We start from the raw sequence: 26,917 nt of genomic DNA, 5'->3' as shown, positions 1-26,917 counted from the left end.
AATATCTGGGTTTGGGCAGAAAGGAGGGTGCTATACAGCCCGCCCCTTGTGAGCTGTCTGGGCCAGCTCCTCTTTCCGGAACAATTCAGGCTGCACAACAACTGAGACCTCAGCTCCAACATCTGATTTCTGAAGCAAGGATGGCTGGGATGGACAGGATGTCGCATTGTGAAAGGAAACAATGTTCCAGGTCAAACTGAGTCTGCCAAACACGGACCCTCACGAAGATTCTAGAAGATATCTCGACAAGTCTTATCATGTGGCTTTTCTACACCTTGATTCCATGTTTGTTCATAGGTAAGTATGAATTAGAATACAGCCAATAGACTGGGAATTGAATGTAGGTTAAGAAGGTAGAAGATACTTTCCCAGGGTTTGGGTTGTATTATATACATATAACATCTTAAGTCTGTTTTCAAAAAGGTTGCTCACCTCCTAAACCTCCATCCCCACATCCTAAAGAAAAGAAAAATCCTGCATTCTGTTTGGAAATCTCTCTCCTAATGTCCACAGAACAATCTAGAAAGATAAAGCATCAAAACAAATAGTCTAAAGGTTAGCAGAGCTCCATGCATTTTATTATTTATCTCATTATCTGGTTTTAAAAGGTGCAGCATAGTTATCTCAGTCTTTGTGTGCGCCTCGGAGATGTTAACTGTAGGGACAAAAAATAGAGTAAAGATTCTAACAAAATACACATGAATAAAAAGACACAATTTTCAACCTTAATAATGAGTACAAAACTTGTTAAAATTGGATCTGTCCTGGTCACTGCAGAAAAGGTAGCAGGTAGGTACTCCATAGCATTAAAAAAAAAAATTGATTTGAGGCACTTTCACTGCCAGTAACATTACATAATTTTCTCTGCTCCACTCCTGGATACTTGTACCTACATGCTTTATTGTTCCAAAATCACAGCTCTGTAGTCTTTGATGTTTCATTATGTCAAGTTGCATTTAAGAAAAATGTCTAATTTTAATAGTCCAAGGTACTGGACACTTTGTAGTATCAGGGGGAACCTTTCGTACTTTCTTTTTTATTTTTATTATTTTAACATTGAGAAGTAATTATTCTATTTAGTTTAAACCAGGCAACAAATCAGTGCTAAGGTGATTTGCAAATGTTTAGAACTGGTTTAGACATCAAGTTTATGGTGTCCCTTCTTAGTTCAAAAACCTTCAAAGTTCCCAATTGCTCAGCACATGGTGTTCAAATCTGCTGTTTGTCTTATGATCCAGCATATTCAGGCCCTGATCCTATTGCTCACATCTCCTTGAAAACAAATATGGACCACAGGTGGCTGCTGTCTTCACAGTTGACATATTACACCCTCATTTCCTCCTCCTGGCCTTTACTGGTGTAGTTTTCCACTAGAAGCACCATCTCTATTTCCTTTCCCCATCCCGATCCCATTCTCCTAGCATCATTCCAAATGGCTCCCTCTTCCTACAGACCCCTCCTAAACTTCTCTCTCCTTTGACCTGACCTCTTTTACTCTGCTTTGGTGTGTTCTGTTTTCTGCATTGATCTGAGGGCAGGGCCTGGGCATCTTTCCTTGTGTCCCCAGTCTGTAGCATAGGCTAAGTGTGTCGGCTGATTGGTTAGTTAGTAGATTGTTTGATTAGCTGGTGGGACAAACCAGTTGTCAGGGAAACATTCCTCCACAAGCCCAAAGGAGAAGATGAGGAGGCCAAAGGAGAAGGGGAAAGACCAGGTTTAATATGCATATGAATTCCCTGGGGACTCTAGTTAAAATGCAGATTCTGGTTCAATTGGATGTAGGGTGCAGCCTCAGAGCCTGCCTTTCTAATAAACTCCTGGGGAATGTGATGCTGCTGATCTTATGACTATACTTTAAAAGCATGAAGTAATCTACTACTTTTCTGGGGCATGAATTTGTTTGTGTACTTTTTGAAGCTGGGATGTGATGCCAGCAACCGGTTTAGCAGCCAAGTTCTAGGTCAGTCTTGCTCTTTTCTTTTTCTGGTGATATACAAGGTAATTCTCTTGAAATAATTCAATATATTTGAGGGAGAAATTTTAGGGCATAGTGTCAGTTCATAGAGACAATACCCCTGCAGTGCAAGGCCCATGCAGTGGGCAGAATAATGGTCCCCTAAAGATGTGCACACGCTAATCCCTTGGAAAATAAAAGGTTGTGATTAATGTTATGGGACCTTGAGATTGGGAGATTATCATGGATTATCAAGGTGGGCCCACACTAATCACATGAACCCTTAAAAGCTGAGAACTGCCTGATCAGGGTGGTTCAGTGTTTGAGCATTGACCTATGAATCAGGAGGTCACGTTTCGATTCTGGTCAGGGCACATGCCCCAGTTGTGGGCCTGATTCCTAATCAGGGGCATGCAAGAGGCAGCCAATCACTGATTCTCTCTCATCATCCATGTTTCTATTCCTCTCTCCTTCCTCTCTGAAATCAATAAAAATATGTTTTAAAAGATGATGGCTAAGAACCTTTCCTAGCTGCAGTGACAGAGAGAGATGGGAGGACAGAAGAAGAGGCAGGAGAAATTTGAAGTATGAAATAGAATCAACCAGCCATTGTTGTCTTTGAAGATTGAGGAAGGAGCCATGAGCAAGGAATGCAGGTGGCCACTAGAAACTGAGGATGGCAAGGAAACAGGAGATAGATTCCTTCCTAGAGCATCCAGAAGGAACACAGACCTATCAATACCTTGATTTTAGCCCAGTGAGACCAGTGTCAGACTTCTCACCTATAGAAATGTAAGATAATAAATGTGTTGTTTTAATGTTAAATTTGTAGCAGTTTGTTACAACAGCAATAGAAAATGAGAGAGAGAAAGAGAGAGAGAGAGAGAGAGAGAGAGAGAGAGAGAGAGATATCAGTGTTGTGAATGCAGCACTATGGGAAAGATGTTGCTTAGCTGGTTTTGCGTGGGCAAACCAAAGTTTCTGAGCACCAGAATCTTAATAGTCAGGTCACAGTCACCCAGTTCAAGTCTCTATTGGAAATAGAGCCTCCATCCAGTGGACCTTCTTGAGATACCTACTAGAATGAGAATAATACAATTCTCTATAGTAACAAAAGCATAAACATTCACAAGGAACAAAAAGATTATACAGGGGGTTTTAGTATTGCTCTCTTGCTCTGGTGAGAACCCTCATCCAGTGTGGCTGAGGAAATTTAGATTTTGCGAACTCCTCATTGTGGCCAATGTGTTTTTCCTGTCTGCGCTTCAAAGTTTCTCTTTCCCCTTGAGTATATTTTTTTATTTTTGCATTTGACATTTACATTTGGTAGTCTTCATTAACTGGTTTCTTCGGAGATTTGACTTCAATAGATGTTGCTCCTTGCTGATGGATGACATTTCATGTTAATGAGAATGCTGTATGGATAACAGTTTTCTCTTTCTCCCTCTGTGTTCCCAAGTCCACAATCAGCCTTCTCTAACAATTGAAGGGCATTTTAAAACCTTTTGTAGGTGGAAAGAGTCACTTTCAACTTGGAGTCGGAGCTGAAATATGGTTCCTTGTACGTCATTTCCTAGTGTTCTAGCAATGCCATGACACTTTCTACATTACCCTGTTAAATGTCTCCTGGAATCAGTAGTTCATGGGCATTATAGTTTTTCCATCTCATACCCCATGTGTGCGTGCTGCAAACATGGGCAAAACAACAATGAAATTTGGAATACTCTATACAAATAGCATAAGGATATTGAAGATGTTGCCTGTAGGGCTCAGAAAGAAACAGTAGTTTTCATTTTACCACAGGGATGATAATTCCCTGTTGTTCTTAACTTGAAGAGATTTATCTTTGTATCATGAATGGATGTTGAATTTTGTAAATGCTTTTCATGTGTCAATTGACATGATTGTATGATTTTTCTTCTTGAGCTTGTTGATATGGTGGATTATATTAATTGATTTTCAAATGTTGAACCAGACTTGCATACCTGGAATAAATCTCACTTGGTCACGGTATATAATCCTTTTTATGAATTCTTGGATTTAGGTTGCTAATATTTTGTTGACAACTTTTGCATCTAAGTGCATGAGATATATTGGTCTGTAGTTTTTTGTGTGATTTTTAAAATATATACTACTATCTTTGTGGCATTCTCCCAATATGAGCCCACCTGTCATAGGATAATACTGGCCCTATAAAATAAATTGGAAAGTGTTCTTTCCTCTTTTACTTCATGGAAGAGATTGTGTAAAATTAGTGTTAATTTAAAAACATATTTGGTAGTATTTTCCAGTGAAACCATCTGGACCCAGAGATTTCAATTTCAGAGCTATTAAATTATGAACTATAGCCTTACATTCCCCACATAGCTGAATAGAAAAATGTTTTGTTACTTTACCAGAGAAGGATATCAGAAAGGACCATGCCCCGCCCTCCCGTGCCACCTCACTGCAGCTGGCCCTTTTCTTTTCACCCCCTGGGTGATTCCAAGGTTAGGGGTGGGGAGGACAGGAAGCCTCCCTTGTGGATACCCCAGGTGTTTCCTCACAGGGCAGGCCATGGAAGCTGAGGGTGGGTTGGAGGTGCATCACCGGGGCCCTACATTACAAAAGAAGCAGGGAAACCAGGCGGGGTGTCCCTAGCAACCCTCATCCCCTCGTGGTCATGGGGCTTGGTAACAACAGGTGCCAATCTCGAGACAGACACCGAGATGAAAAGTCTTGGGCAAGGGCCCTAGGCCCCACTGTGCTCTTGATGTTATCACTGCAACTGTAACAGCAAGGGGAGGCAGGTGTTAGCATTAAAAGAAGAACGTTTGAAACTGGGAAGAGGAGGACCACAGCAGAGAAGCCACACTGCACCCTGGGTTCACACAGGATGAGCCCTAGGGCTGCCCAAAGTTCTTATGAGTGCATGTTCAGCATCACAGGCCTGTTTCATTCTGTGTGCAAACTGTATGCATACTTGGGCACACCACACACACCTGTGCAAGCAGATGCTTGTGTCCCAGGCTGGCTCAGAGGTCTGCAGTCTGCCTGAGGTGGAGTCTCAGAGCTGGCTTGGTGCCTATCTGGATTGGACTCCCTCCACAACAGACCAGCCTGCACTTTACAGCTGGGAGCTGATGCCCCATTCAGTCTTGTTGGGGGAGGCGTAAGCATGTCCCTTGGATGGCAGTAGCAGGTGAGGGAGGTGCTGAGAAGCTGGCAGGAGCCTGCATGGGTTTGCCATGTAGGGATGGAGGGCTCAGGTTTATTCGCCTTGTTTAGAGTCACATGGTAAGTGACAAAGGCAAGGCCTGCATCTAGATCAATCTGGCATAAAAGTTGTAAACCATGTGCCTTAATTTTGCCACTTGTACAGTGGAGAAACTAATAGTCCTTACCTCCTGGTACTGTCATGAGGATTAAATAAGATAATCATGTAATAATCTAGCACATTGTCTAGATAGAATATGGTAAGTGCTCAGTAATATTAGCCATTGTGACTATTAATATTAAAGTGCCATTTTATCACCAAAGGCAGAATTGCAATGATGATAGAAAAAATTTAGCATTTACACAAGTATGATGAAATTAGCAGTGTTTCTGGTTCATAGACATATGAAGTCTCATTAGAAACTAATTTAAAGCTGTGGCATTCTCCCAATATGAGCCCACCTGTCAGCATGTCTATCTGCCTTGGTCCTAGATGGAGTTGCCCTCCTGCCTGCCCCTCAGAACCTCTCTATACAGTCAACCAACATGAAGCATCTCTTGACATGGAGTCCAGTGATCATGGCTGGAGAAACAATCCACTATTCTGTTGAGTACCAGGGGTGAGTTTTTTTGAATTGTGTCGTGTGTGTTTTTTTCTTAGTTGTTCTCCCTTGGACAGTAGTTGATTGCTGGAGGCACAGTCCTTATTCCAGAGCCCAAGGAAGCTTTGTGAGCCCAGAGATAGATTATCTCCAGTGACCTGCTGCCTCTGTGTGCACAGGCATTGGGAGAGTTGAAGAAACAAGGGAAATTGTTTTGTGGATTTGATAATGAACTCTCTGGGAACCCAAAAGTGTATAAACACATTTTGGTGGAGCTTCTTTTCAATAGTGAGTCAACTGTCCAACGCTGTAGAAAATCTTAAGAGTTTGACTCTGACTTCAGCTGGATAGGTCCCTGGAGACTCAGATCCTTTGGGGGTGGGGGAGACCTCAGTTTTCCTGTCTATGAGCCAAAAGAAATTGTGACCCTAAAGGTCAGCTGCCCAGGGGCCAAGCAGGCTCTGCTCCTCTGCAGGTGTTCAGGCCCTGGAAGCCATTGAGGAGTGACAGGGACACAGAGGTGCTCAATATATTTCATTAACAATATATACTGGTCAGGGTACAGTTGACCAGGTTTCTGGATATAGGGAGTCTGCATGTAAAGGAGGAGGCAGCCAGTAAAAAGGTAAAGAAAACAAATACCTAGGTCTGCACTGTCCAGTGTGGTAGCCACTAGACCAGGGGTGGGCAAACTTTTTGCCTTGAGGGCCATAATGGGTTCTTAAACTGGACCGGAGGGCCGGAACAAAAGCATGGATGGAGTGTTTGTGTGAACTAATATAAATTCAAAGTAAAGGAGTGGAGGGGAGAGCAAGAGAACCGGATAGAACAGCTGGATCCGGCCCGCGGGCCGTAGTTTGCCCACGGCTGCACTAGACACAGAGAGCTATTTAAATTAAATGACAATGTCTGTTTCCAAGATACACTAGTCACATTTCAAATTCCTAATAGCCACATGTGGTAGTGGCTACCATATTGAATGACACCAATATAGAACCTTTCCATCATCACAGAAAGTTCTACTGGGCAGCACTGCTCCAGGGAATTTCAGACAGCAATCAGTGCTGGGAGGAAGCTAAAAGGCTGATGTGGAAGACAGTTAAATCTGTGGCTCCTTTTCATTGGGTTGTCAGGGAAGGCCTGTCTGGGAGTGATATTTAAATCTATTTCTGAAGGATAGGAGGAGCCAGCCAATGTGAACAGCAGAGACAGAGCATTTGGGACACAGCAAACAGCTGGTTAGAGGTCCTAAGGTTAAAAGAGCTCAGCAAGGAGGCCAGTGTAGAGGAGAGAGCATGTGTAGGGGTGAAGTGAGAGAGAGGCCAGAGAGTCTTGGAAGCCATGAGAAAGAGTTTGGATTCCATTCCAAGTGTTTTGGAAGCCATTAAGGATAGAAATATCATGACTTGCTGAGTGATGAATGGTTTGAAGAATAGTGGGAGTGGAAGCTGGAAAATCAGTTAGGAGACCATAGCAAGGCAAAGGATGACAGTGGCTGCGATTGGGGTGGTGACCCGTGGAGATGGAGAGACCTGGACACATTGGGATTTGTGCCTAGGTTTCCTTTGTTTGTCATAAAAGGAGTAAGGAAGAATGGTTGGTTGGTCAGGGAGGAGGGTGAAGGAACTGGAGTTTGGAGCAAATGCTTATTTTGCTGACCCATGAAAAGCAGGTGAATGAGGCAGTTACTTGCAACCATCGTTGAGCCTGGCTGGGAGAAGCTGGTGTGACACTGTGCCTTCCTCTCTTTGGCTAGAGAGTATGAGAGCCTGTACATGAGCCACATCTGGATCCCCAGCAGCAGGTGCTCACCTACCACAGTTCCTGAATGTGACGTCACCGATGACATCACTGCCACCGTGCCGTACAACCTCCATGTCAGGGCCACCCTAAGCTCACAGACTTCAGCCTGGAGCATCCTGAAGCCACCCTTTAATCGAAACTCAAGTAAGATACTTCTCTCTTTACTCCCGCGCCCCCCCCCCCCACCCCCCCCCGCCCACCAGCCTTCCCCTTCAGAAACCATGTTCTCTGAGTTTTTCAGGATTCTTTTTAGCATCAAATTAGTCTTGCAAAGCCAGAGTACTGTGAACACAAACAACTTAACTGGTTCATTTAAAAATATGCCAACTGCTTCCCACATGCCCTCTTTCTTATTTTGAAAGAGGCTTTGGAAGTCATTCTCTATCTCTGTCAGGGTCTGCAGGTGTTGGGAACACTGACATTGCAAAGCTGGAAGGAGAGCTAGCTGCTCTAGAAGTGGGGAGATGGGGTTAGGATTGCTTCTTTCCATGCTGACAGTGCCTCAATAAATCATCTAGTGACTCCCATCTGGTGCCTCATTAACCCCATGTTGCCTGTGTGAGCAGCTTTTCCTTGCACAATAGGATCTATATATTTAGCAGAGCCACCAGAAATAGTTGCCCTTCTATGGTCACTGGGAAATAAATAACTTTTCTGTAGCAACAGTACTTGGCAAATGGTTGAGAAAGAAGTAAGGAAAGAATGTAGATAGGTGGCCAAATATGACAGAGCACAAACAATAGCCAATGTGTAAAAGGGTGTGTGTGTTTAGAAGTAGCAGGAGCAAGGACTGAATAGCCAGTGGGTAAGGAAGCTGCTGGTCACATGGTGAAGGATTTTGACATAAAGTTGATCAAATCAGTAGAGGGAAGTCATGGGGAAAAAAGATTGTCTAGGCCATGTTTGTCTCACAGTCACTAGCTGCTGTGTGAAAGGGACAAGCATGCAGGACAGGACAAGAGTGAGGAGGGGATGGTAACACTCTAGCTGAGCCAAGATGGGTCCTGATCCCAGGAGTGGGGAAAGGGATGGGGAAGAGAGAACAAATTTTAGACATGGCTGAGTTAGGACAGAGCTTGGGGACCAATCATTGGGAGAGACAACAATGGTGTCCAGCTTCTAGTTGGGGTTGGTGAGAATGTCATCCAAGTCAAAGAACCCAGGAGGGAAAACTACTCTTGAGAAATAGGAGATATTTCTGGCGTTGGGCTCTTTGAGATAGAGATTCCTATAAGATAACATGCCAAGATATCTGATTGGCAGCTAGAAATTGGGCTCTGGGGCTGCAACAGGTTAAGGACAGACACATAGCACAACATTAATAGCTCATGGCTTGGGAGCAGATTCGATTGTCCAGGGACATGATTTGAGGACAACTCAGGACAGGATCCTGGGAAACCTCAGGGTTAAAAAAGAAGGTGAAGGGAGAGCACCAGTAGGTGGCTGGGCAGAAAGAGGGTCATGGATGGGAGAACAGAAGAACTGCTGATAGGCCTGAAGGAGGCCCCTAAATGGGTCCTTGAGAAGGCGGCTTTATGGAATGGTGGGGGTGTGGTTAGGTTGCTGGGTGGAGGATTGAGTGGAGGTAGGAAGGAGCAAGGCAGATCCTCCTCTGAGATAGGTAGGGTGATAATGTGTCCTGCTTGGAGCTGCAAGAGAGGCAGGGAAAGGCCTTTGGTGAACTCTGTTATTTTTTGATGTGGCAGAAGATCCTCTGCTGTGAGTGAGGACAAAGAAGGTTAAGAGCAGCATGGACAGTAGTGGATGAGTCAAAGGTTCCTGGGGAGTGTATGAAATTGGGTAGGAGTCAGGAGGGTTTAGAAGGTGGGGATGGTGGTGGGGGAAGCCAAAGCTGGCTGAGAAGGTGAAGATTGATTTGAAGGGGAAATGGCCCTCTAGAGTCAGATGGATGTGGATCAAGTCCCAGCTCAGCCATTGATAGTTGGGTCCCTCCCTGCCTCCTCATCTATAAGAAGGGCAACAGTTTGCCTCAAAGCATAGTTGTGGGAACTATACAAAATGAAATACATAAATACTCATTGCAGTGCTGTCCTGTTATAGTACTCAGCTATTGTTAAGTATTATTATTGTCCTAGACATGCCCTACTTGAGAGCTATAGAGTAGAGGAAGGAAAAGGTAGGGGCAGGAGTGGAACCACTGGAATATGTTATCAATAGGAATTTTGATGCAGAATGTGAGCTCTTCTGCCCAGGCACTAGGAGGATATAGTGGAAGCAATGGGTCCCCAGTGCCAGGCCCTGGGAGAGGCTGGGGGACACTGGAGGGTAGAGCAGCTTTGCCTCTGTCCACAGTGCCCGGGTGTCACCCAAACCACCTCCCTCTGGCTCCTGGGAGCAAGGGGCTCCAGCCAAGACCACTGCTGGGGGCTGGCAGCTGTTGTTGGAAAGGAAGGCATGGGCCAGAGGGAAATAAAGAAGTACCTATAAAACTATGTGGGTTGGGGTTTGTGCAGTAACAACTTTACTTGAGAAGTGCATTATAAACAGGGAAAAGTTTTGTTGCAGGAGGAGGAGGAGCAGGAGTCTGTGTACCTGCACCAGAAGGTGGAAGATGTGATCCTGTATGACTCCTGGGCAGGTGGAGTTAGCTACAGAGCTGGAATGAAATTGTGGCACTTAAGGGCATTAAGTCTGTTCCTTTGTCTCTGCAAAATGCCACTCTGACTTCTCCCCAAAAATATGAAAAATCTTGTTTTTAAGGCTGCCCTGACCAAGATCTCCTACTCTTACAGGGAAGCCTTTTTGAGAGCAGAGGTTCTTAACCTTGATTGCACATTCTAGTCACAGGGGAGCTTTAGAACCACTTATGTCTGGGGCCCATCTCCAGAGTCTGATTTAGATTATCTATGTGCATCCTGTTCACTGGGAGTTTAACATTTTCCCCAGGTTTTTCTCATGCACAGCCAGAGCTGAGATCCACGAGTATAGAGGCTAAACACTCACAGCAGAGTCTAGAAACCTGGAAAAGATACAGCCTCAAATTCTGGTTGCTAACTGTGTGACTTTGGGCAAGTCACTTAACATCTCTGGGGCTCAGTTACATCATCTGTAGAACAGGAGTAGTATTTACTTTCTTAAGTTTGCTGGATGGATTAAATGAGTTTGTAGAGTGCACAGGACAAAGGTTCCTGCTCCAGCACTGTCAAAATATTCTCTGAACTGAAATGAGAATTTTTCTAATTCTATTCTCAATAAAGATGGAGATCAGGGGATTCTAATCATGCTTGACCTAAAATTGAAGTAGTCAAACATCTCTCTTCCTTCTGGAGGTGTTTCAGAGGTAGTACTGGTGGTGCTGTGTGCTCATCTGAAGCCTCTGAACTGGGTATGTTTTGCATAGTTGGTCCCTGACTTCCCAAGTCCTTCTGTCCCCTATCCAGGCAGCTCTTCAAATGCCAGGAAATGCTTTGCTCTCTGAAAACTCCCTGCAGGAAATGACTTTCTTTTGAGTGTCCACTGACCCTAGTGCAGGGGGATTTAGTTCAGACTATACTCTATTTCTCAAGCGAAGGCCAACAATCAGGGTGCCCTGTTCCTGCAGTGTCTGGATCTGAGAGGCAAGTATGGCTTCATCATCACTAGCCAGGGACAAGAGACTGCCTGGTAGGCCCTTCTGTTCTCAGTCTGCTGATGGGAAAATATCCATGGGGACTGCTGGCCAATCTGTTTGGGATCCAGCAATTTCTAGAGTTGGTTATTGGAATTTGTAAAACCCTCTGGTTTTCTGACATCCTTCATTAAGGATATGAGATGAAGAATACTTGGGCTGAGGACAGAATGGCCAACCCACTCACAGGCTGCTGATTTGCTGATGTTTGAAATATCAAACATATCACTGATCCATGGGAATTGTAGTAATCTTTGTCATTTTTAAAAACTTGCTCATAATTCAAAAAGCATTTACTGAGCACCTGCTGAGTACAGGAGGATATTGGTTAGACATGCTTCTGCATGATGTGAAGTTACAGCCAACCCCTTCCCATCCCAGGAGCCTAGCATGTTTCTACCATGACTGGTCATGGTTTCCCAGAACAGAAATCAGTCCTGTCTGGGACTGGCTTTGATTCTTCTCTTTTCTTGCCAACAGCCATTCTAACCCCACCAGGAATGGAGGTCACCAAGGATGGCTTCCACCTGGTGGTTAAGCTGGAAGACCTGGGACCCCAGTTTGAGTTCCTCGTGGCCTACTGGAGGAGGGAGCCTGGTACTAAGGTAAGACTTCTGGCCTTGGTCTTTGAGTCAGACTTTGGAGAAGGCATCACAGACCTCTGAGAGGTGGTTGAGAAAAGCTGGCCCTGCAGTGCTCATTGTATGGGGTGGCCAGGCTGAGTGAAGTGTGGGAAAGAAGAGAGATGGGAGTAGGCTGACAATCCCAGTAGCCTCCTCCTCAAGAACTGCCTTGGTTCCAACCCAGGCCTTGGCTCCATCCCAGGCCTTGGGAGCCTTCTCAGGCCAGCTTTACTGAAGTATGGTGGCTGACTCCTTGTTATAAACTCTAACACAGTTGTATTCACAGTACTTTTTCAATACATTTTCCCCCCTCATCAGCTTGTCTTCTCAGCCTGGCATGTTTAGGTACTGCAGACCAGGGTGTTCCAGATCAGCCAAAAGATTTCAAAAATGCATGAGGTTGGCACAAGCCTCTTGAGGGTGTGTATCTGGGTAGGGTGCAGAAGTCAGGGCAGAGAGCCAGGAACTGGCTTCTGGATAACCCTGCCTAATTATGAGCCAGTGGGTCACACAGGATGCCTAAATGGGGTGCTTCCCCTCCCTGTGGGACTGCTGCTGCAGGCTGGGATGGGTGGGAGGTCAGCTCTCCCAGAGGGAATGGTCAAACAGCAGCAGCGACAACAGCAGAAGGGGTTGAACTTGAGAAGGAACTAGAGGACAGTCAGACCTGTGGAAGTTTTGTCCAAGCTGATATGGTGACAAGCCCACTGCAGTTACCACAGACAAAGGTAGACTTTATCATAAGGATTAATAGGGTGAAATAAGGGGTTCTGATAGAATCTATGAACAGAGCTGGCCCAGAGTTGGGTTGCAGCACAGCCTCCCTTACCCAAGGACCCTTGCCTGTGGAGTCCCTGCTTTCCTCTGGTGGGTCCTCTCTATTGCACTCTTTCTGTGGCCTTCTCTCCAGCTTACTCCCAGGCCCTGATTCCTTGTCAGTCCTTCCTACACATTCCTGCGGCTGTGCCTCACCATCCCTCAAGGCCTCTCAGGCCTAATCCCCCCACCCCATCACTGTGTCCTCTCCCCTTAGTCCCTGTTTCTAGCTCCAATTATTCTCAAGACCAATTCCCAAGAGAGGAAATCTGATTGGTCCTGCTTATCTTATCAGGCCAAGCTTAGGAGTCGCAGGTTGCTGCCTGGCCTTTGATGGAGGACCCTTCTTAGACTAGGGGTACCTCTGACCACATAACAGTGTCTGGGGAAGAAGGGCATATGCCTCTGTATCCACTCAACAGGGACTATAGTTTGGATAGTTTCCCCTGGAAGGTAGGGGTAGGTGGAATGGGCATTGACAATGGTTGGACATGGCATTGCCAGCCAAGCAGATGGAGTAGGGGAAGCGGGGACAGATTAGGGCCTAGGCAGGAGGGTACACACAGCTCCTCCCTCAGATTCTTTGGATGGAGCTTCTTTCCACCCATGGTAACTGGGAGGGCCATGCTGAGAGAGGATTATATACCCTGGGTCATCTAAGCATGGTCCAAACAAGCCTCCACAGGGTTAGACATGGAGCACAGGCCTCAAGGGGTGGGTAGAGGTGGAAGGGTGTACAGATGAATTAACAGATGGGTGGATGGGTGGATGTGTAAGGAGGCACTGCCCACTGGTTCCATTGCTCCTGTGCACTTATCCCCCCAGCTCAGTCCTACTAGTATTTCCAACTTCCACTTCTCTGTCCACGTTATCCTATTGGAGAGATCTTCCCAAACCATTCTTTTTGGTGCCTCCTCATCACTCTACCTTCTTGTCCTCCATTTTTTTTCTTATTACCACCTGATAAATATTACATATCATCTGACTTTTCCCACGTAAGCTCCAGGACAGCAGGGACTTTTCTTTGTTCTATGCTATGTTCCAGTGCCTACAATAGTGCTTGGCACATAGTACATGCATAATAAACAGATATGAATGAATGAATGAATGAATGAATGAATGAATGAATAATGGAACATTCTGTGTGCAGCCTGGAAAGGAAATAGCTGTAGCTTTCCTTCCCTGGCTCTTCTCTCTCTTTCTTGTCTTGCTTCCCTCAGTGTGTAACTGGTTTCTGGTCTCCCAAAGGAACATGTCAAAATAGTGAGGAGCAGGGGCATTCCAGTGCACCTGGAAACCATGGAGCCAGCAGCTATGTACTGTGTGAAGGCCCAGACGTTCGTGAAGGCCATCGGGAGGCACAGCGCCTTCAGCCAGGCAGAATGTGTCAAGGTGCAAGGTAAGGATGGCCTGTTTGTTCCCTGGGGTTCTGCATAGGTGACAGCCCCTCTCCCCGCCCCCCGGAGGATGCTCGGCTGCCTGCTGTGTTTCTTTGGTTCCCAGTCTCCCGTGGCCTCACAGATCTGCTTTCTGAGGCTGGATGGGTTCCTATGGTAAAGGTGTGCTTCACTCCAATTCCCCTATAGGCAAGAGTCCACTCTGGGGCTGGGTGGCGGTCCCTTGAGCCACTGTCTGGAACTTACTTTCCCCTGAAAGGTCCCTAGGCCTGAGGCCAGATATTGCAAGACTGATTTACTGTTGAATCAGAGGCGGGTGGCTGGAGAGGCAGTCAGGGGCTGAGTCAGTCTTATGAGGAGACAGCTCACTGTACATCACAGCTGCTTTTAGCTAGGAAGGGCCTATGGGAAGTCTATAGACTCCATGTTTGACTTAAATTTTTTCCATTGACATTTTTTATGGTCTAAAACGGCTCAATGTTTAAAAACCCTTTGAAAAGAAACAAAACCCCACATCCCACAATTCTGCCACTAAAACACCTCTAGTGACATATTTGTATATAACTTTTTAGTCTTTAAAAAATTATTATTTTGCATGTTTAGTTTCAAAAAATATAAAATACACATGGAGGCTCCCCTTTCTACCTTTCCTTTTAGCACAAATGATAGCATTTTATATTTGTTATTCTGAATCTTGTCTTTTCCACTTTATATATCTTATAGATTTTCCATATCTACACAGATCTCCTTCATCTTTCTTTATGGCTATGTAGTATTCCATTTTGTGTATATATAACTAATTTAACTAGCTCCATATTGAAGGGTATTTCATTTTCCCTCCACCCCCCGCAATATTCTGCTATTGCTGGCAATGCTTTAATTAGTTACCTTGTACGTAGATCCCCTTGCTGGTAGACTTGAAGGATACATTCCTGGAGGTGGAGTTGTTTGGTCAGAGGCATACACATTGGATTTTAACTGCTGTTCCCAAATTGCCCTCCAGAAAGGTGTCATCCTTCCATCATTGCCCACATGTGGACACATATTGGATTGCACATAGGCTTTGTGCCTGCTTTTTCACAAATATCCATCACATTTCCCAGATGGATTTCCTGATTACCATTTTATACTACTTTTTAAAACCATATAAGTCAAGCTTGTTAAAAATTGAAACAACACTGAAGTATATAAAGTAAGAGGTACATGTTTTCCACTGAGAATGTTTATTTTGGCAAGCTTAGCATTTAATTTGCAAGTTATTGCATGATACCAGTACTCACAGGCACTAATGGCACTATTGTGCTTATTGTTCTGTTTTTTGCTTCTTTGCTGTAGTATATTGTGAACATCTTTTCATGTCAGTACACATGTTTCTACCTCATTTGCAAAAAAGATGCAGAATAAGCCAATATATATGTGCCAAAATATATATAACTATCCCTCTGATAATAGGTATATTCTGTGCTTTCAATCTTTGCCACTACAAACCATGCTGTAGTGGACAAGCTTGTGTATATCCTAATTCTCATTTTAAAAATATTTTTATTGATTTCAGAGAGGAAGAGAGAGAGATAGAAACATCAATGATGAGAAGGAATCATTAATTGGCTGCCTCCTGCTCACCCTCTACTGGGGATCAAGCCTGCAACCTGGGCATGTGCCCTTGACTGGAATTGAACCCAGGACACTTCAGTCTGCAGGCCGTTGCTTTATCCACTGAGACAAATTGGCTAAGGCTATTAATTCTCATTTTAATAGCGGAATTCCTAACCTACCATGCTAATGTCCCATAATATACACTAATAAAAGAGAAACATGCAAATTAACCATCACTTCGCTACGCCCACCAGCCAATCAGGAGGAAAAATACAAGTTACAAGGACAAAGATGGCCGCTGCCCAACTGCTCCTGGCGCAGAGTGGCCGGGCGGGGCAGGACTCCTGCTATGAGAGGGAGGCGGGGGGGTGAAGGGATCTACAGGAGCGGCACTCCAGCTGCAGCAAAGACGAAGGCAGCAGACTCCGGCCCGAGTGAAGGCCTGGGTCTCGGGTGCTGGAGGAAAACCGGTGCTGGAAGCCAAGGGAAGGAAGGCCTATTGCATGAATCTTTTTGTGCAACGGGCGTCTAGTCCTGTCTAATAAAGAGGAAATATGCTAATTGACCATCACTCCCTCACAAAGATGGCTGCACCCACAGCTGAGGCCAAGTTCCCATAAGGAGCCTTAACGAGCAATCATCAGGGACCTGAAGCTACACCATCCCCCGCCCCCATGGGGCTTGACAGGGGACCTCAGGTTGTGCCCCCCACCCAGCAGGGCTTAACAGGGGACCTCAGGCTGCACTCCCTGCCCTGACATCAGGCTGGGGGACCTCAGGCTGCACCTCCGCCCCAGTTCCAGGCCAGGGGACCTGAGGCCATGCCCCCCACCCGTCAGGGCTTGATGGGAGACCTCAAGGTGCGCTTCCTGTCCTGGTCCGGGGCTAGGGGACCTCAGGCTGCTCCCCCTGCCCCAGCGCCAGGCTAGGGGACCTCAGGCCATGCCCCTCACCAGGTGGGGCTTGACAGAGGACTTCAGGCTGTGCCCCCCACCTGGCAGGGCTTGACAGGGGACCTCAAGGTGTGTTTCCCGTCCTGGTGCTGGGCTAGGGGACCTCACACTGCTCCCCCCGCCCCAGCGCCAGGCTGGGGGACCTCAGGCCATGACCCCCACCAGGTGGGGGTTGACAGGGGACCTGAGGCTGCGCCCCCCTGCCTGGCTGAGCTTGATGGTGGACCTCAAGGTGCACCCCTAGTGCTGGGTCGAGGGAACTCAGGCCGTGCCCCCGCCCAGCAGGGCTTGATGGAGGACCTGATGCTGCGCCCCCCTCCCAGTGCTGGGCTGGGGGACCTGAGGCTGCACCCCCCCACCTGGTAGGGCTTGACAGGGGACCTCAGGCCATGCCCCCCACACAGTGGGGCTTGATAGGGGATCTCAGGCTGTGTCCCCCACCTGGCGGGGCTTGACGGAGGACCTCAAGGCACACCCCCCGCCTCGGTCTGGGCTGGGGGACCTCAGGCCACCCCCTTCCCATCCTGGCACCGGGCCAGGGGACCTGAGGCTACACCCCCTGCCTGGCAGGGCTTGACAAGGCTGGGACTGGCTAGGTCTGGATCTACCCCAGGGGGGGGGTGCGGCCGGGTCTGAGTCTCACGTGATTTTGAGGTGCATGTGTGTGGGTGGGGACTTGACTCTGGGTCCCATGGTGAGCCCCAGACTCTGACAGGAGGAAGGTTTTTATATACATTTTACTAATTTTCTTTCATCTCTGACACTTCTATTATAGAGAAAGGGCAAATAGCAATATTAAATTATTTCCTCTAATTAATCCCCTTTTAATGTGCACGAATTTTGTGCACTGGGTCACTAGTAAATTAAATAATATCCTATTTGGATATTTAGGTCATTTCCATTTGCTTTTGAAGATGATGGTTATTGATTGATTCATTCATTCATTCAATGACTATTTATTGAGCACTGACAATGTGCCACTTGCTGGTCTATTCCCTGGGATACAGCAGGGATATTCCTACCTTCTAGTTAGAGAGATGGCTACAGATAAGTAAACAAATGAGATAGCTTCCCTTGTGAGCTATGAAGAAAATGCACAGAGCATGCCTGGAAGTGGTGGGAAGTGTAGATATGCCCCTTTGGGCAGAGGGAGACTGGTTATGAGGCCGATGCTCTAATCCAGATGTTGCTGTGAACTGCTTTATGCATATCATTGTTTCCTTTCTTGGGATCATGTTTTTGGAATGTACTCAGAGGAGTGGATGAAAGGGTGTGAACATTTGTGTATCTCTTGATGTATACTGCCAAAATGTTTTCCAAAAGCACTGAAACAAAGTACAGTGCCCCTAGCCACATATGTGAGGCCACCAGCTTCCCTGCAGCCTCTTTGGCTGTGCCACCTTTCACACTGCAGGTGAGCAGTGCAGCCTAGAGGGGATACATGAGTTGCTTCCAGTTACATGATGGGAAAATTACACATGCCCCCTTCTGCATCTTCAGATTTCCCACTTGGTACTTTCTTACCCATTTACTTAGTTAGAATGACTGCAGGCTTTGAAGCCAGCCCTACCTATGTGACCTGGGGTAAGTCACTTAGCCATAGTAGGGGCTTGATATATCATAGTTATCATGTGACTGTTTTCTGAACTCAGTATTTTCCTCCCAAAGATGAATCAATGCCAAGAGCAAATTGTGAAACACTTTACCACCTACTGCCTAGTTCCTTTCTGTGCTGTTCTTTTTCAGCACCCCCACCCCCTCATCCTGCCGGGGGTCTGGCACTCTGCCCGTCCTCCTGGCCATGGCCCCAAGGTCCTGAACATGCTAACACAGCCAGTGGTTTAACAGTTGATGCTCCTCCCTTTTCCAAAGAAAATGACTTTAATCTTCCCTGGGGCTTTCTGGATACCAAGCCTCAATCTGGATTCTAGAAAAATGGTTTTAGTGGTGGTAATTTCAGTCACTAGGGCATACAACCAATCTCAGGATGTTGGCATCTGCTATCTTGGCCATGTGCAGAGCCAGTTCCAGGAATGTGAGGGAGGCCCAGGCTTGGAGATTTCATCTTCACTGTGTCTCCTAAGCCTGTTCTTATTTTTGCATTTCCAGAAGAGACCCTCCCCCTGGCGTTGGCCCTGTTTGCATTTGTTGGCTTCATGCTGATCCTTGTGGTTGTGCCGCTCTCCATCTGGAAGATGGGCCGGCTGCTCCGATACTCCTGTTGCCCCGTGGTGGTGCTCCCTGACACTTTGGTAAGTGTTCTGTTTTCCTTTCAGCACTGACCAGATGTAGTTTGGGCTGTAGTTGGGTATAGGCACACGTTTCCTGGTTGACAAGAATTTGCGCAAAGAGGGCAGAAGAGCATGCACAGGACTTCACTTCTAATCAGAGAGGCTAGAGAATCCTCCCTTCTCCAGGGAGTGGGGACCCTCCTCAGTCAGGCCACTCCTGCTTGCCCCCAGGACCTGGCATGGCCAAGCGAGCAGAGGTGTAGCACAGCTATGGATGCTCGGCAGCTCAGGAGTCACAGTCTAATAACCCTTCCAGATTGGTCTGCCGAGGGTTCTTGGCCCCTTCCCATGATTATAACAGCAGCTGCATCCAGTAACTTGTTCCAACACAACATATTCAATTCACCTGCCAAGAGCCTCATTGGTTCTCAGGGTGAAGTGCGTGGGTGTGGATGTGGGAGGCATAGATTGTGCTTTGCTTTGGCTGGAGGCCAGGAACAATCTGGACCTGCCCCAAAGGTTAGGATCTCCATCTGTTTTCTTAGCTCCTTGCAAGCCCAGGATTCTTATCTCGCTCCTGGGGACACTGGCCCACAGGTCTGAGGCTCTCCAGGGTGGGTAGTCCTGTGTGCCCATGCCAGGACTGGGAGAAGCAAAAGCAGGCCTCCAACAGCCTCCTTCCCCTAACCCCCATGTTCCATCTGGGTGGCTCCTGTGCCCATCCGCCAGACCTGAACACACAAAGCAACACAGAGCCAAAACAAAACAACAAAATCAAACCCATTCCTATCACCTCAGAGATTTCTTCTCACAGCTCTCTCCTGGGAGGAGGGTTAGTAGCCAGCTCCTCAGAAGCAACTGGAGCTGGAACTGCCTTCCAGCTACACATTCCTGTAGTTCTGCTTCAGCCCGGAATCGCTCTGGCAGGAGTCACTTTTGTGACAGCTGCATGGCTCTGAGAGGGAGGGCCGTACTCTCCCCACGCAGGAGGAACGGTTCTCCCTGATGCAGTCTTCAGGACACCCCTCCACCCTGCTACCTGAAGCCCATTCTCCTTTTCTCTCCAGTACTTCCAGGCAGTTATCACTTTAGCTGAGATTAGTACAGGGTTAAGCACCAGGCACTGTTCTAAGGCTTCGCATATAGAGTATTGACTCCTTTCATTTCCCCCTTTTCATAAAGCTTAGCAATGTGCTTTTCATCAGACCCCCTCCAGCCCAGTCTGAATGGTTTGCTAAATGGTTTACTGCTAACCATGAAGGCAATGTGGTATATCAAACATGGGAGGCAGGGCAGGCCTCATTCCCTTCAGGAAGAACTCGGCGGGGCGGGGGTGGGGGGTGGGGGGGTGGTGGCTCACTGTTCCCTGGAGTGTAAAAGGATGTGTATTCTGCAGTGGTTGGTGTAGTGTTTTATAAATATCAATTGGGTCAAAATGTTGGATGATACTGTTCACACTTCTGTGTAGTTCTATTAGTAATTGAGAGAGATACAACAAAATCTCTAACTGTGAGTGTGGTGGTGTCTGTCCTTTTATGTCAGTTTTTCCTTCATGTATTTTGAAGCTCTGTTTTAGGAGCTTGGATATTTATGGTTGATATATCTTCCTGAGTAATTGGGCCTTTTATCATCATGAAATGTCCCTCTTTTTCTCTGGCAATACTCATTATCTTGATATCAATCTAGCCTTTTTTTGGCTTACTGTTTGTATGTTCTTTTTAGATTCTACTTTAAACTTATTTCTGTCCTCACATTTAAAGTGTGTCTCTTATAGTAGCATATAGTTAGCCTTTCAAAAAAAAACCAAAACAAAACATTCTAACAATCTCTGCCATTTAATTGGAATGTTTAGTCCATTAACACTTAACTCTGGTCCTGTCACTTTCTGACTTTTGTGTTTGCACCCAATACCTGTTTTCTGGTTCTTCAAGCCAGTAGGACTGTCATTGTTCATGGCAGCAAGAGAGAACTGCCCTCAGACAAGGAACTGTAAAAAAAGGGAAACTCGCCCAGTGACATTCCCTTCTTCCAAGTGTCAACTTATGGTTGCTCTCCAGTGACTCAAGGAAGCTAGTTTTCACCAAAACCGGTTTGGCTCAATGGATAGAGCGTCAGCCTGCGGACTGAAGGGTCCCAGGTTTGATTCCGGTCAAGGGCACGTAACTAGGTTGCGGGCACATCCCCAGTAGGAGGTGTGCAAGGGGCAGCTGATCGATGTTTCTCTCTCATCGATGTTTCTAACTCTCTATCCCTCTTCCTTCCTCTCTGTAAAAAATCAATAAAATATATTAAAAAAAAAAGGAAGCTAGTTTTCTATTTTGATCAGTTTTTGAAGGTGTTATCTGTAGGAGATTGGCTTGATTGGTGCTCCTCTGGCATACGTAGAAGCGGTTCCTTGCAGTGAAAGTGGCAAGCCTGAACCAATCCAAAATGATGATAATGGAAGGGGAGCGTTGCTGGCTCGGGCAGGTCCACTAGCTCTTCTTCCCCAGACGCGGTGAACAGTTCAGCCTTTCTCAGTTGGATTCCATCAAGCAGTCACCCTTTATGGTTTCCTTTCAACTCTTGCCCATGCTTACCCTCTACTCACAGGCCATTCCATTTCTAACACCCTCTCTCATTATTCTTCTTCTGGCCCTACATTCATCAGCCCAGCAGTTTCCTCCCTAGGATCAGGGGCACTAGAATCCTTCCAGGACCCAGTGTCTTGTTAGTGAGCACAGAGTAAAGGCTCAGGGGAAGAACCATGTAAAGGGCCAGTTCCTTATAGAATTTCAGATGCACATGAAGAGCCCTCAAATGACAAGAAGTCCTAGGAATCCTAATGCATTATGAGCCACACCCTACAAATAGCTTTTGGAGAAACCCAAACAACTTAGATGTAACCAGAGACAAGGACAGTCTATGAGAGTATGGCCACTTTCACCCACAGGAGGTAGATATCACTACCTTGGACTAACTTTTGCTTCTCTGTTCTCCTTATCATCCTTTCTACATCGTTTCACTGTCTGTTCCTACATGCATTCCGTTCCACGAGGCTTTTAATTTTTACTGTTTCCCCCTAGGTTTTTTAAGTGGAAAACTTATCTGAGTATATGCATTTCCCTTAGTGCTGTGTGAGAAGTAGATCACTAGCATCCATTAAATCCCAAACAGATTCTGGAGTTGTCCATCACCACCACCATCTCCCTACCTCTCAGCCTTGACTTTGGTATAGTCTAGCTGCACTTCAACATTTGCATTAGTTATAGATAATCTTTCTAACTATTAAAAAAGCAACTTCCAGCCATCTTTGCAAAATCCACACATCTTTCCAATTAAGCCATGGAAAATTACCAAGTGGAAATCCTTGACAACTCTTTAAAGAGCCCTATTGAAAAAAAGAATGAAACTAAAAAAAAGAAGAAAGCCCCATTGAGTTTGTGAATGTTTATTTATCTGTTTGGATTAAATATTTCATGTCCACATCTATAATTTTATAGTTGGTGATGACTGCACTCTGAAATATACCATTAAGAATGTCTTTGCATTCAAGTTGATATCACCAAGTAAGATTCTAAAGCAGAAACACATATGCAAGGAAAATTATATTAAGACTTCTAAGTATATATTCCATATCTAAAAATATAATTTCTTTTCCTTGTCTTTCATCCATAATTGCTTCATGAATATGGAGGCTTTGGTGCTAAAGTGAGAATGACTCACTTTATTCTATCTCTTCTTGCTGTCGCATTCCACTCTAATGTGGGTGGCCCCATAAAGATGGCCCCAAGTTAGTCATTCTTCAATAGACCATCCCAAGTATGACTTTGTGTGCTTCATAGAAAATGGAGTTTCTGAGATCAGATGCCTCTGGGGCCCAGATAGGTACAAAAAAAAAAAAAAAAAAAAAAAAAAAAAGAGTGTGCAGTGCAATGACTGTAATTCAATAGGGTCAGATGGTGGGGACCATGGCAAACACGTTCCAACTAAACAAGACAGCTGCTTCTCAGTTCCAGCAGGATGCTGCCAAGAGGGAATGCACATGAGCCAGTGTTACAAGATCTTCAAGTTTTAAGTGAGAAACAAAGAAACAAAAATCTTTAATGAGAAATCTTCTGATTTTTAAACTTTGAAAATGAATTCAAACTGATATATGTCAGCTAAACCTTGCTTAAAAGTTTGTTCTAACCTGTGGGACAACAGTTTTGCACCTTCTGAAATTCTGGGGTTGTGCTGTTTTACTTTAATGTTCTAGAACTATACTCTCCAGTACAGTTGCCACTCGCCGTATGTGACTGTTGAGCACCTGAAATGTGGCGAGTCTCAAGTGAGATGTGCTGTAAATATAAAACACAATGGATTTTGAAGAGTCATTAAAAAAAAGAATATAAAATATTTTATTGATATTTTTCTATTAGTTACATGTTAAAATGATATTTATTTTGAATAAAATATATTATTACTTTTAACTTTACCTGTTTCTTTTCACTTTTTAAAAATGTGCTACTAGAGAATTTTAAATTTCATTTGTAGCTCACATTATATTCCTATTGGACAGTGCTGCTCCAGAATTTAAAAAATAATCAAGTATAACACTGCAGATTTAGGTAGCCAGTGTCCTGAGACTCTAACTGGGCCAGCAGCTGTGAAGTGGTGGTGGGTTCCACAAAAGTAGCCCTGCTCAGTGAGCCCTGTGTGGGCGTTGTCCTTTCCCATGATCTGCCCGAGACACTAAGAGTGAGATCCCCTGAAGCTGCCTCTTTACAAACAAGGATCAAGGCCAACTGACTGAAGCTGATGTCTCCTGGGGATAGAGGTGGAGGAAACCCCTGTGCCTGTTTATCTGTGCTCACATGCCACTCTTTGGAGTGATGAAGGGGAGGGCCAAGGGAGATAACTGGGGGACCTTGTGAACTTGGTGGAGGTGAGCAGGTTAGCAATGGTTGAGGAGTGTCCCTCTGAAAAGTTGGTACCTGCATTTTTACAACTGGTTTTGATTATGTATTGGGGTCCCTGGGAGAAGATGACAGGAACATGAAATATGAGTAGGAAATGGACTTGTGTTTCAGGAGCGCCATCTCTGGACTGGGCACCCTGCTAGGTGCTGTATGCAGAGCATCTCAGACCAGGTCGTTATTTTCAGAGCTCTCTGGTAGAATAAAATTAGACTTTTTTTTTTTTCTTTTTTACCAGAATTACATTCTGGGCTTTTATGAGGCAGGGTCCCAGAGAGAGGAGCACTGATGAAGCTGGATCCCAGCAGATCTGCTGTTCAGTGGACTGGGAGACATCTCTGTAAATGCTGGAAGGCCCTGATCTAGGAGTTAGAATTGTTTTGGGGCCTTTTGCTGCTTAAACGTTAATTAACCAAATAATTGGGGTTTTTGTGATAGTGTTACAACTACTATTTTAGTACTACTATTCATCTAATAAATATTAATGGGAATTACTTTTCAGAAAATCACCAATTCACCCCAGAAGTTAATCAGCTGCAGAAGGGAAGAGGTGGAAGCCTGTGCCACGACAGTGCTGTCTTCTGAGGAACTCTTCAGGACCTGATCAAGGAGGCTTGGGGAAGGGCCCAGATGAAGCTAAGAAACCTGGTCTGCATGACACAGGGGGAAAGGCTGTGCTTCTGTGTTTCTGTTTTCCTCCCAGGACAAGAGAAGTCAGAAAAGCCTTCTGTGTCCATTTCTAGAAGCAACTGTCAGAGGCAGAGTGGTTTGACAGACAAAGCACTGAGTGGGGGCAGATGTGCCTGCAGAATTGGATCTATCTGCCATCCACTAGCTGAATGACCCTTGGGAAAGTGACTTGGTCTCTTTGGCTCTTGGTTTTCTCATCTATGAAATGGGTGGATTAACTATACCACTGTTATACCATATATATATCCAGCACTGGCAGAGCTGTAGGGAAATTGGTGACATTGTACATTACAATTGGTTCGGCTCTTCTGAAGAGCAGTATGTAAAAGTATAGCAGGCATGATCAGAGACTCTATACACCACTTGGGTTTGGAGATCCCACTTTCCTGGAGGAAACCTTGAAAAGGAAAGGAAGGATGGGTATAATGGTGTTGGTTTCACTTTAAGCCAATGCCTGTGCAGAGGTGAATGGCTCAGCCTGCCCTACAATGAAACTGGGACGTGCGGGAATGCTGTGAGTACATGAAATACTATAAACGGTAAATAGTGTGTGCACATTGAGGACAGCAGCTAAAATGTGTGTCTATGATGAGACGACAACGCAGAAGGACGTCAATAAGTGTGATATTTGCTATGTTCCTTTTTCCTGTAGAGTTGTTAAAGCATAGAACTAAAAGTAGGAAGGGGTCACCTTGGGTAATCATTTTGGTTTCTTTCTTCCAAAAAAGTGATCTTTAGGGTTCTAGTTACATCAAGGACCTTGAGTCCAGAGAGGCCACTGAAGACAACCTTTGGTCAGGAGGTATAGGGGCGACCCTAGGTCAGGGATGGGGCAGGAGAAGAATAAGGGGGCAGCCTCTGGTCACATGAGAACTCCAACTGAGGCAGCTGGCCAAAGCCTCCCCTGGTCAGGGTGCTCCTGGGTCTTCCTGGAGGCCTCACTCCAAAGGAAATCCCTTTGGGGATCTCTTTTCCTTAAGAGGCCTGCCTCTGGAAGCCTCTTCCTTTCCCTCTACTTCACTGGGAGAGGAAAAGAGGGTCAGAGAACGAATGGAGGGGGGAAGTTTTATTTTGGCAAAGTGATTGATGGGCAAGGCCTGTGCCTCTCCCTTCTTAGCCCCCACCCCTAATAGCTCTGGAGCTTCTGAGTGGTTTGTCTCCATGCCCACTTCCTGGTCCCCTTCCAGCCAGCCCAGTAGGGACCATCTAACTGCCTCAACCAGGTGTTTCCCCCTACAAGATAGAGGCCTACAACCCTCTCTCCACCTGGTGGGGTTTCAAGTGATGAAAGGATGGGATCTCTCTAGGAAGATGAGATACTTGAAGATCTTTTCCTTTGTACTATTTTGTATACTTTTGTGTTGTTTGACTCTTTCGTGAAGAGTTTTTGTTAATTTTATATTTGGCTTACACTGGAAATATATTTTCAGTTTTCAAAAATAAAAACTATTCTTATCAACCCATTCCTTCTTCCCTCTTCCCAGCCTCTCCCCTCTGGCCACTGTCCCTCTGTACCTGTCCAAGTCCAGAACCCAGAAATGACCCATGACTTCCCTTTGCTTGAGTCTCTCTCACAGTTGTCCCAGGGCCCATCCATTCTTGCTGGGATATGTGGGTATACAGAAAGTTCTCTTGATTATTCTGTTGTTTTCTCAGGTCCCCAAAATACATTCATTGAAGCCCAAACACACCAGACATTAAGCTAGTCCCCAGAGGGGCTGCCTTCTCTGTAGCTGGTTACGTCCTTCTCTCTCCTGGAGCACTATGTCCTGACACCCCAGGCCTCCTTTCCGCCCTTCTGGGACACTTTCACAGTAAAAAGGGGCACAAGTAATAACTCCAATTGGATGACAATGAAGATTGACCATGTGTTGCAGTCCTTGCTATTGCTCAACCCAGTAGAGTGGGCCTGAACCCAGGATCAAGCCCAGCTTTCTTAGTCCTGCCGTCAGGGTCCAATGAACAAAAATCCCAAAAGGAGAATCTAAAAGGAGCATCCCAAAGGAGAATCTTGGCTGACATCAACTGACAATAAATTGGAAAAGTCATGAGTCCATAAGGATACACAAAAGAGCAAATGCTAATACAATGAATTCTCAAAAAAGGTGGGTAGAGTGCATTTATACTTAGTCTTGTTATTCAGTCGTGTTGGGCTTATTGACTCACTGTATCAATAAAGAATACTAGTAAATGTAAATATACCAATCAGAAGCATTTTTCTCCACCACCATTTCCAGACCCAAGTCAGACCCAGTGTCACCTGAATGCTTGCATCAGCCTCCTCACCAGCTGCTCCACTTGCAATCTTTCTGCACCTGCCCATCACCTGTCCTGCCAAGGATTCCATGGCTAAGTTCTTTTAAGATTCTTCTACAGTGGGGCCCGGCTGGCGTGGCTCTGTGGTTGAGCGTCGACATATGAACCAGGAGGTCACGGTTCGATTCCTGGTCAGGGCATATGCCCAGGTTGCAGGCTCGATCCCCCTGCAACCA

The 26,917-nt window shown here is 45.7% G+C and overlaps 1 protein-coding gene across 1 annotated transcript in view; it reads left to right on the top strand.

Moving 5' to 3' along the window:
• IL20RB (interleukin 20 receptor subunit beta) overlaps positions 1–26,619 on the top strand; it is a 31,145-nt gene extending 4,526 nt beyond the window's left edge. The window contains 8 exon segments of the mRNA XM_080674025.1: positions 90–220; positions 222–297; positions 5,643–5,769; positions 7,508–7,698; positions 11,663–11,787; positions 13,870–14,020; positions 18,677–18,819; positions 24,238–26,619. Coding sequence (XP_080530151.1) covers positions 182–220; positions 222–297; positions 5,643–5,769; positions 7,508–7,698; positions 11,663–11,787; positions 13,870–14,020; positions 18,677–18,819; positions 24,238–24,339 — 954 coding nt within the window. The 5' untranslated portion in view covers positions 90–181 and the 3' untranslated portion in view covers positions 24,340–26,619.
• The last annotated feature ends 298 nt before the right edge of the window (positions 26,620–26,917 follow it).

The sequence above is a fragment of the Plecotus auritus genome (genome assembly GCF_963455305.1).
Source record: "Plecotus auritus genome assembly, chromosome: 6".
Classification (NCBI taxonomy): domain Eukaryota; kingdom Metazoa; phylum Chordata; class Mammalia; order Chiroptera; family Vespertilionidae; genus Plecotus; species Plecotus auritus.
Note: the sequence above shows the minus strand (reverse complement) of the source record. Positions and strands in the feature narration are given on the sequence as shown.